Source organism: Pavona decussata, unplaced genomic scaffold (assembly GCF_977016875.1).
Source record: "Pavona decussata unplaced genomic scaffold, jaPavDecu1.1 SCAFFOLD_96, whole genome shotgun sequence".
Taxonomy (NCBI): Eukaryota; Metazoa; Cnidaria; class Anthozoa; order Scleractinia; family Agariciidae; genus Pavona; species Pavona decussata.
In genome coordinates this window covers 523,185-532,869 of record NW_028145513.1, presented here as the reverse complement: position 1 = coordinate 532,869, position 9,685 = coordinate 523,185, and the positions used below count along the sequence as shown (strand labels likewise).

Sequence of the window (9,685 nt, the reverse complement as noted above, 5' to 3'; positions counted from 1 at the left end):
TCGCTCTCGATTTCTATCGCGTGTTAGTTGATTCGCGTCACGCGATAAAAAATCTCGAGCTCATATTAATCAGCATTGTCGGTATACTCAGTGCGTTCGGCCGAAGTCCGCGTAAAAACACTAGCCGCGCGCGTGAGCGACTACTCGACTGAAAAAATACTGTTGAGTACAACTGCAAGTTATTTGAGCCATAGATTCCGTTAGGCGTCAAGTTTGTTCCCAAGAAGACAAGTGGAGTGCAAGGTATGGTAGAATAATCTAATCTGAGAAGTTGACTTTTTGTATACTTTTTGAACCCCCCCTCTCTCCCATCTTCCGGACGATTGTCGAACATTAGCGACTGTTTATTATTGGACAAACGAACTTTTCAAATGTCCGGCCCGCGGTACCTAAAAAAAATGAGTTCATTTCTTCGGTTCTGGGATTATTTACCTTCATTCTAATGAAAGATGATTCAGGTCAAACTTAGTCTCATTTATCTTTCCAATGACCGTTCGTTCTGTGGCCCTACCATCTCATTTTTGTCGTCCTTAGACATATGTCATCACGAATTTATTGTCTTTGGTATTGAACTTAACATTCAAAGGAAGTGAAAGTGCAATGACGTAAAAATCACGAGGCCGTCAAAATCCCCTCGGGTTAATAATGCCTCCGGGGGCGTTTTGTGTCAGTATAAATGCATCGCGCCAAGAAAAAGTGCATAGGAAAAGATAACAATCGATGAAAATCATTCATATTGATTAAGATTTTCGGAGTCTCCTCGTGCATGCTGAGCGAATAACAAATCGATTTGCATTGGTCACTGGGTTCTCTGACCGCTGGAGGGTAGAGGCCGGGTGGTGAGAGTTTTAAAATATATTTCATACAGGAGACTACATATCAGATTCTATTGAAATGGTACATATTTGACACTTCCTGTTGTTTATAAAACTAGAAATAGTGTTCTCTAGAGCTACCCCCGGTTTTGAATAGTTGTTTTTGACGATTTGTATTGAATATAAATATTGTGTAAACGACTGTTGTAAATTTGACGTTTCAACTATTTTATTCAAGTTAAAGGGGAAGTATCACGGGATTTTTGATATCTTTTGTTAAAAATGATGAAATAAGACCTTCAATCACCTGCCAAATAATTCTAGAATGACGAGAGGAACAAAATAAACTCAATTCTTGAAAGAAACAACTCGTGATCTGTTCTAGCGCATTTTGGAATTAAACAAAAATGCGAGAACTTGAAAAACATTAGCCTAATATTTTTCAAGTTTCAACTCCAAACCGGCCTACTCTGTCTCTGGCCAGAGGCACTAATCGACAGTTTTATTGCACTGGGGTGATAATTTTTAAAACAAATTGACAATTATTTCGTTGTTTCTGCTGACAGTCAAACGTTTTTTGGTTTTGAAATGACAGCAAATTTTCGTGACTTCTCCCTTAATATTCACAGAAATAGTCAACAGTATTGCTTTGTAAATCTGAAAATGAAATCTATGACAATCATACAATGTTGTATTTCAACATTGTTCGTGTAATATTTGGGCAAAACATGGAAAAAACTTGCAACAATGTATCGCTAGAAAATATCATGAATTACAACCTATTTATATACATGTAAACCAGGTAATGTAAATCTATATCAATCATGTAATATTGTATTTCAACCGTTCCAACACCACCTTGCGCGCTTGCTAAAAAAATACTCGAGACCACCGTGCGCGCCTTGTTTCATCAAAATCTGGAAACCTTCCCAAACTACAAACACATTTCTTACTTTTTTTATTAAAAAATTTCTTTTATATATACACGCGGGGACTTCTAGAGTGCCTCCTCGGCCTGGGGGGGGGGGGGGGGGGGGAATAACCTCGAGATATTTTGTGATCACCTTGAGAGGCGTGTTCATGCGTGTGCATCGCTTGTGTTCGGCTCTCAGTTGACCTGGAATTCTCTTGAAAAAACCTGAATTTGCTTGGAACAATTTTTAACAACCTTTCTTTTAGTTTTGTCATCAGCTTATCTGGTGCATTCGTGCTGCCTCGGTTGTGGAACAAAATGAACATTATGGAGGACGGAGGAGGAGTAGTGATCGAAGATGACCGACAGAAATGGGGAAAGAAACTCGACTTCTTATTGACATGTGTTGGGTATGCCGTTGGTTTTGGTAACGTGTGGAGATTTCCATACTTGTGCTACGAGAATGGCGGAGGTAGGGAAAAGCTAAAGCAAGTCGATTCGGCTTGTACCCGAGCATTGTTTGACATAATAATTACTGAGACGGGTAGGGAAAAATGGTTTGTTTTGATATGCAAACCCTCCAGATTTCAATAAAAACTAAAACGGAAGTCGATTCTGTTTGTACCCGAGCATTGTTTCAATGACATGATGATTATGATTTTGGAAAATTTTAAGACGGGTAGGGCAAAACACTCCCCCCACCCCCCATCCCCTATTCAATAACGGATTAGAAAAGAAACGATCCAACTACACAACCTCTAACATGTCTAATACACCTTTTCTCTTGGTTTTCTAGGGATGGCTTTTTGATATGTTTTGACCATTTAAGGGCAAAATACATCTCAAACAAACAAGGGATTTTAGCCTGCCCCATACGTTTAAGTTTACTCTCTCTTTTAACCACTTTAACACAGCTTTGAAGTCTGATTGGCCATTAGTCTTGCGATAAGGTGCGTGAACGGCGAAGCCGCGAGGCTGGCCACGCGAGTTCTCACAAGGCCCGAGCCAAGCGAGTCGGTTGTGGGTGGGATCGATGGGAAACAAACAAGAGTGCCCGCTCGAAGGCTACGGTGTAAAATAGGAAAGCATTTTGTCTGTGTGTCCACAGAGGCTCTATAGAATTAAAGAAACACGAGTGAAAGTGACAATTGCCTTTTGCGTAGTAGCATTGTCTCTTGTTGGCAACTTCTGCGTAATGACGTTATGAACTGGCTTATCAAAAGCTGATAAACAAATCCTTAAGATAAATTGAATGCTTGAGGCAATGGCGTAGGCCGATTGGGGTCGTTGACAGTGGAAGGCAAACTTAATAAGTACATCTCTCTTTGTTGCCAGCCACCTTCCTCATACCGTACTTTATAATGCTTGCCATTAACGGAATTCCTCTGTTCTACCTGGAGCTCGCTATTGGCCAGTACCTCAGTCGTGGAACTGTTGGAGCCTGGACAGCTATGTGTCCAATTGCAAGAGGTAATCTGAATTGACCTCGGCTTATTAGTTATCTTATTAGCATCATCCTTAAACATTTAGTTAGTACTTTTGAAGTGTGATAGTTAGTAGAATCATTACCTTTCGGGACCGCCTACTACGTTATTAGGACTTCAGTTAAAGGGCTCCTCGCTTACGGGACTTTCAAGAAACGGACCCTAGACTCAGTCTCCGTAAATTCGACAACAGCTTGAGGAATGTCAATTTTCTTGGGGGCCGTGAATGCAGTGCTCAGTTGTACAAAAATCTTAACATTATTTTAAATCCTGTTTAAGAAAGAGTGATACGCCTGAATTGTTTGGCCTTAGTACCGGAATTTTAGAGTCACGGTGCTATGACGATATCTTTAAGCGCGTAGCCGTTGATGTTTACCCTGCGAGCAAAGTCTCCTTCGATCTTCCTAGATATATCTAGGAAGATCAAAGGAGACTCTGCTCGCAGGGTATCGATTTTAGATTGAGTAATTTTTTCCCAGGTACTATACCGTATGTAGTTTCCTTAACTGAGCTTGACTTGAAAACTGGTCGCAGCGAAATCTAAAATTTTCAAAACAATGTGCAGAACGACTAACTGGTTTATGTTTTCCTCAGGAGTTGGTTTTGGAATGATCGTAGTGCCTTTTCTGGTGAGCATATATTATAATGTGATTATGGCTTGGTGCCTTCTTTACTTGTTTGAGTCATTCAGAAAAGACGTGCCTTGGAAACACTGTGGTAACGAATGGAACACCCAACTGTGCGCGTAAGTACTGTCCTATGGAGGATTCAATACTGATATCACTAAACTTGAGTTAATGTTAGAGAGCTCAAGCATCGCATTCTACCACAAATGACAGGTACTGGCCATCCTGCCGCTCTCAATTTGCCGTGCAGAACGGTAAAACGATTGTTGTAAGGCTAACTGAAGCGACGTCATAAAAGCTAAAATAAGGCAAGGCAAAAAGCCAGGGGCTAGACTCACGAGGTCCTGCTAAGTTAAGACGTGTCCGAAGTGTTATTTGTTGTTCAGAAACAATACTTAGGATATATCTTTACTCATAAGGGTTTCGCCAATCTAGCCCTAGTTGTTCTAACTGATAACGCTAATTCATTAATTTGAGTGCTAATTTCTTAAAGTAAAGGGACTGGATCGATGATAGCCTCGTGCAGACGTTTCCAGGCACAGGTGCTTAACACATTTGCCAGTCTCCACCCAACCCTACCCAGGGTAAAGGAGGCAAGGCCAACGGCTTAACAACGTCATCGCCCAATTATAAAGCGATCATTTGAATTAAGGCAGTTGTTGAGCGCAGCCAGTATGGTTTTAATAATTCTTGTAAGATCCTGGGTCCAGTCGTTCAAATCTCGATTAAGCTAATCTTGGATTAATGTGAACTTTGAATCAAGGTTAATTACTTATCGGTAAAGTGCTTCCAAAAGATTTTTGGCCCTCAGTTTCTTTACCTTGTCCCGCCCAGCTTTCCGGTGCTCTTACCTAGTTAACTAACTGAGCGAGTGGGGGTGGGAATCATTGTTATCAGGTTATATCTGCTCTCCGCAGACCCCGTGTTTGCCGTAAATTAATCTCGGTAAACCTCCCCGTGCTCTGTACAATACTACTTGCTTTAGAGCCAAAAATGCCACTCGAGACCGCAGCGGCAAGATTGGCTGTAAAGCATGTGACAAGCGTTGGATATCCACACAAACAGAAAACCGGCAATTACATAAGTGGGAATTACATAACCAACTTCAACCATAGCGTTATTAGTTCAGTTAATTTGAACGATAATTTTACTCTCTCGGTACAAAGAAGAGAATATTCCTATATGTGAAAACAAACAATGTCAGATACAACGTTTGATAGAGCCAGTTAAAAGAAATAGTTTTAACATTCTTTGGCAATTTCAAGTAAACTTTGCATTCTCAAGGCAGTTAAAAGCAAAAAGAAAAAAAAAAGACATGGGTTAAAAATGTGAAACAAATAGTCTAAAAAAAGAGCAAGGCTGATTTCACGGTCATGGGGAAGTATATTTTCCAATATATATATATATATATTTCGAAAGGCACGGCCTTTCTTCTTCAAGGTATGTTTGAGACACATGTATCTCAGTGATACAGCTTCACGTGTTTGCAGGAATGTCATCGAGGATCAATGTCATGGGCTTCACGATGCTCGTTATTTTTATACTTGATACCAGAGTGTCGTATATGTCATACTGTTTAGCAAAATTAAAAATGTGACATGGTTCATATCCGCCTGTGAAACAAATCATTCACTGCATGCAACCCGAATTTGTCCAATAACAGTGGAATATCGTGCCACAAATGAAAGGCTGCCAGGGCAATGAAAGGTTCCCAGCTTAAATTCCCAAGCTTCAGCCTAGCAAATTTATGCATTTTTTCCTAGTTTAAGGATCGAAAGAGTAGAATGTTTTACCTTATAACTCCACGGGGTGTCACCTATCAATGCAAAACAGAAATAAATAGAAAGGGCTTTTGCTGTTCTTAAACAGTAAACAGTTCCTATGACTATTAATGATATAAAATCAACTCAGAAGAAGGGGAACTTAATACATGTAAATAAAAATGCAGTTTAAAGGGTTAATCAGTCAGTCATTCAGTTAGTCAGTCTTCATACATTCATTTCGTTTTTCTCTTTTCTCTTTCCGCAGTGAAATAAAGGACAATGCAACGGCAATTAATTGTACCGCACTTGGTTATGTTGCCAATTGTAAACGTACTTCTCCATCGGAAGAATTTTACGAGTAGGTGATCGGTTTGTTCCCTTTGTCAGTCTACACACTGGATGCAATAAGTATCCACGTGTAAATTCTCATTGCGGTCTTCCATATTTCTTATGGTAATAGTTGCCGTGGGAGAACGTGTAAAACATCAAGACAGTTCATCTTTCTTGATCATTTTCGCTATTCTCATGTCCTGTTTGTTTGATCAAGAAGTGAGTTTGTAAGGAGAAATTAGATAATAATCACTATTGGGGTTTATGTTTTGTAGATGTTTTACGCACACAGCTTTTTTTCTTCGTCATCCTTCTTTCTTCTTCTTTCTTTGGACGCTATAGTCTTCTTCTACGAAACAAACGACTAGGCAAATGTTGAGATTTGACAAGGGAATTTGGCCATCGTAACTTTAGAAATTCGAGTGCAGACGTTTTGAGCGCTATCCTTTCATCAGATCATCGAATCCGTTGCAGGGCTAACGCTCGAAACATCAGCATTCGACATCTTTTTACAGTGGCCAAATTATCTTGTCCGACTCTGTTTATGAAACTAAACATGATTCGTTTCCACTCCCTCACCGACGCATCATCACTGTTTTTAGAAACTACCCCCCCCCCCTCCCCTCCCCCCATCTATAGCGGCGGCGAATCTACTCACAAAATCTCATAAATCGTGAGCTCTTTTCGCCATACATGATATGGTTGACGTCGTCTACATTCTACTGACTATCACTCCTTTACTAGTTCTAAGATATTTGTCACGAAATAATTCATTTTCAAAGAGTTGTAGAAATGACTCTAGTTTCAGCCGTTTTTGAATAGGTAATTTTAGACTTTCTTTGTTTAATCTTTAAAACCAACTTCTTCTTTACGTTAGAAAATTGTATCTGGAGAAAGTTTGTCAATTTTTTGTCTTTGTTTTTGTTTCTATTTAACTCAGCTATCACATACTGCAAAAAACCGAAAGTATATCTGATATGGGTCACGTTAACTGGCAAATCGCCCTGTGCTTAACCCTTGCCTGGACCGTGGTCTACCTGTGTCTTATCAGAGGAGTGGCGTCTTCCGGAAAGGTAAGTCGGACATACTGATGTGCTTTGCTAACGTCTCATCCATTTGTCATTCATGATCTCGGATCAGTCTTCGAACTTTCTTTTGTCCAAAAATGTCTCCCAATGTTTGTGGTTCAAGGCGACATAACCCTATTTCAGGATTTCTTCATGATCAGTTTAAGGCGGGGTTACACCTGAAAGCCGTTTACACGCATCTTAAAATCGGTTTCATGGAAAAATCTCGTTCGCGTTTCAAGCAATACAAAAGCCCTATGCTCAAAACACAAATCAATGTTTTGGGGTGTTTTTTAAAATTTTTGGGTGATTTTTAGGTATATTTGGTAGCAGAACGTTTTTCTCAAAATTGGAGAAATAAGAAACAGTTAAGATTTGATGTAGTTTAAAAATTAGAATTTGAAGATAAAAATCGATGGATCGCGAACGTGGTAATATTCATAAACTTCGCAAGTAATATTTTTCATAAGCAAGAAAGTGTTTCCGAGTGGCGGTGTTAATTTTATGGAAAGTAAAAGATGTTTCCAGTCGTTGTGAAATGTGGTGCGTCAGGAGCTCCTGGGTGCCGTGTGATTCAACCAAGTTACTAGTATCAGTGGACGAAATTAAAAATCTACAGTGTTGTCTAGCTGGGCGACATGTTAAATGCGGTAATGTGTCTATAAAACAGTACTAAGCAATGGGTTGCGACTTGAAATCGTAAGGGGAATAATTTAATCCCTTTGTTTTGGTGGCAGAGATGACCACGTGATTACGTTGGCGCTCGCTGTTTTCAGTTTCTCAAAGGTGTTGCGTTAGCATCAAGGGTGATAATTATTTCGCACTATTCTTGTCTATGTACTCATTTTTTTTTCAAGAAAACAAAACCGCGAATCTCACGTTTGCTCTCTAGAATCAGCGAGCGCCTAAGTTGCTTGTTTCTTTGTGAATTGAAGCTATGAGGGATACCTAAAACACAAGCGTTGAAGTTATAATTAGTGAAAAGACGAATGAATTTGCGAGACAAAATGTGGTCAAATCGTGATTTCTGGAGTGATAACAATCAAGACGCCGTTTGTTTGTTTACCTAGTGTTTTCTCAGCGGCATCTCATTGGTGAACGATAGTTAGAAGGCGCGACTGAGTTAAAAATTGGATAAGAAACGTCGTCTAGTACGCTCATTCCACATTCAAATACACATGCCGTTCGCGGTAGACTCACACTAAATGATGTTGAGCGTTTTCGGGACGAGTCGGGGCGCGAACTTAAAGAAAAAGAAAGAGATATTCAATGATACCAAATGGACGAATGGACAGATTGTCAACAAAGGAAAATGGAAAGAAGTTACTCCACTTGACTAGTAAATAAGTTTATCGAAAAGGACTGGACAATTTGGGTCTAGTATAATATATTATTTTGCTTATTCATCCTTTGCGTGACATTTTCGGTTAAACTTTATATCTCGCAAATTCAAAGTGATGCCTTTTATAGACTCTCAGCGAGTCTTTTATTATTAACCTGTCATCAAAGACTGAACTAACGTGCATGCTCAAATATGCGTAATACAACGACGCCCAACTATACGCTCCCACAGCGTCTTGTTATCTCTAAATAACACACCACTACCCCAATTTTCTTTCTGGATTCCAGTGGCCCATACTAACATCCTCTTTTTCCTGCATGTTCATTATCTGGGCAAAAAGTACCGGCTTCTGTAGTAGGAGGCACCGTCCTTAAAAGATTGAGAGGAAGAAGACGAATGAATTTACAGTCGAAGTGAAGCGAAGTCGCTCCAGTTTCATATTGTGCGCCAAACTCTGCCGTACATCGAGATTTGCCATTGCGCCTAGTTCAAATTGATTCAGACGTCGAGGTTCGACGCATGCGTGCGTGGTCCAGCGCCTGAACCAGGCTTAAAGTCGTTTAAATTAAAGCTCAAAGAAGCCAATGCGACTTGAATGAATAACAATTTTTTTGTAGTTAGCTTTAAATTTATCTTAGATCATTTCATGTCTAATGCAGATTTCGTAATGTACCACCTTTGTTTGCAGGTTGTGTACTTTACTGCCACCTTCCCTTACGTGATGCTTCTCATTCTCCTGATTCGTGGAGTGACACTTGATGGGTCTTTAGATGGAGTGATATTCTACCTTAAGCCAGATATCACAAAGCTAAAGGATCCAATGGTAGGGCCAACATTTTCTTGTAAATGAACATTTCAAAGCCACATTTGACGCGACGCTGCCATATTCTCCTCCCTTAGCTGATTTACGCGCCCTCTTAAATTATTAATAATGGTAATTAAACTGAGTAGAGTGCAATTTGGTCTGAAATTATACGCGTGATTTGCGCAAGTCCAGTCCAAAATTGCACTCTACCCATTTTAATTTCCACTTTATTACACCCATTTTAATATCACACAGTTTTTGTCAATATTAATATTTATTTATCCCTTTCGCTAAGTGCTCAACAATAAAGAATGAAGAAATAAAAATGTCAATATCAGAAATTGCAATCTCCCCATCCCCCCCCCCAAAAAAAAGAATGTGTTTGCCCTAGATCTTTTCTGCAATCTGCTTAGCTACTGCAGGTAAGCCATGAAATTATCATTATTATTATCATTATTATTATTATTATTATTATTATTATTATTATTATTATTGTTATTATTTGTTATTATTATTATTATTATTATTATTATTATTATT

General features: G+C 39.3%; 1 protein-coding gene across 3 annotated transcripts in view; it reads left to right on the top strand.

Moving 5' to 3' along the window:
- The window catches only part of LOC146472792 (sodium- and chloride-dependent GABA transporter 1-like), a 46,129-nt gene that overhangs the window by 22,158 nt on the left and 14,286 nt on the right, over positions 1-9,685 (top strand). The window contains exons 1-7 of one of the 3 annotated variants that reach the window (XM_085118995.1): positions 88-243; positions 1,995-2,200; positions 3,064-3,198; positions 3,807-3,957; positions 5,867-5,959; positions 6,872-7,004; positions 9,029-9,163. In XM_085118995.1, coding sequence (XP_084975121.1) covers positions 2,047-2,200; positions 3,064-3,198; positions 3,807-3,957; positions 5,867-5,959; positions 6,872-7,004; positions 9,029-9,163 — 801 coding nt within the window. In that variant the 5' untranslated portion in view covers positions 88-243; positions 1,995-2,046. Of the gene's footprint in view, positions 1-87; positions 244-873; positions 898-1,994; positions 2,201-3,063; positions 3,199-3,806; positions 3,958-5,866; positions 5,960-6,871; positions 7,005-9,028; positions 9,164-9,685 lie in introns of those variants that run through there. The other 2 variants (XM_085118997.1, XM_085118996.1) reach the window with 2 other exon arrangements.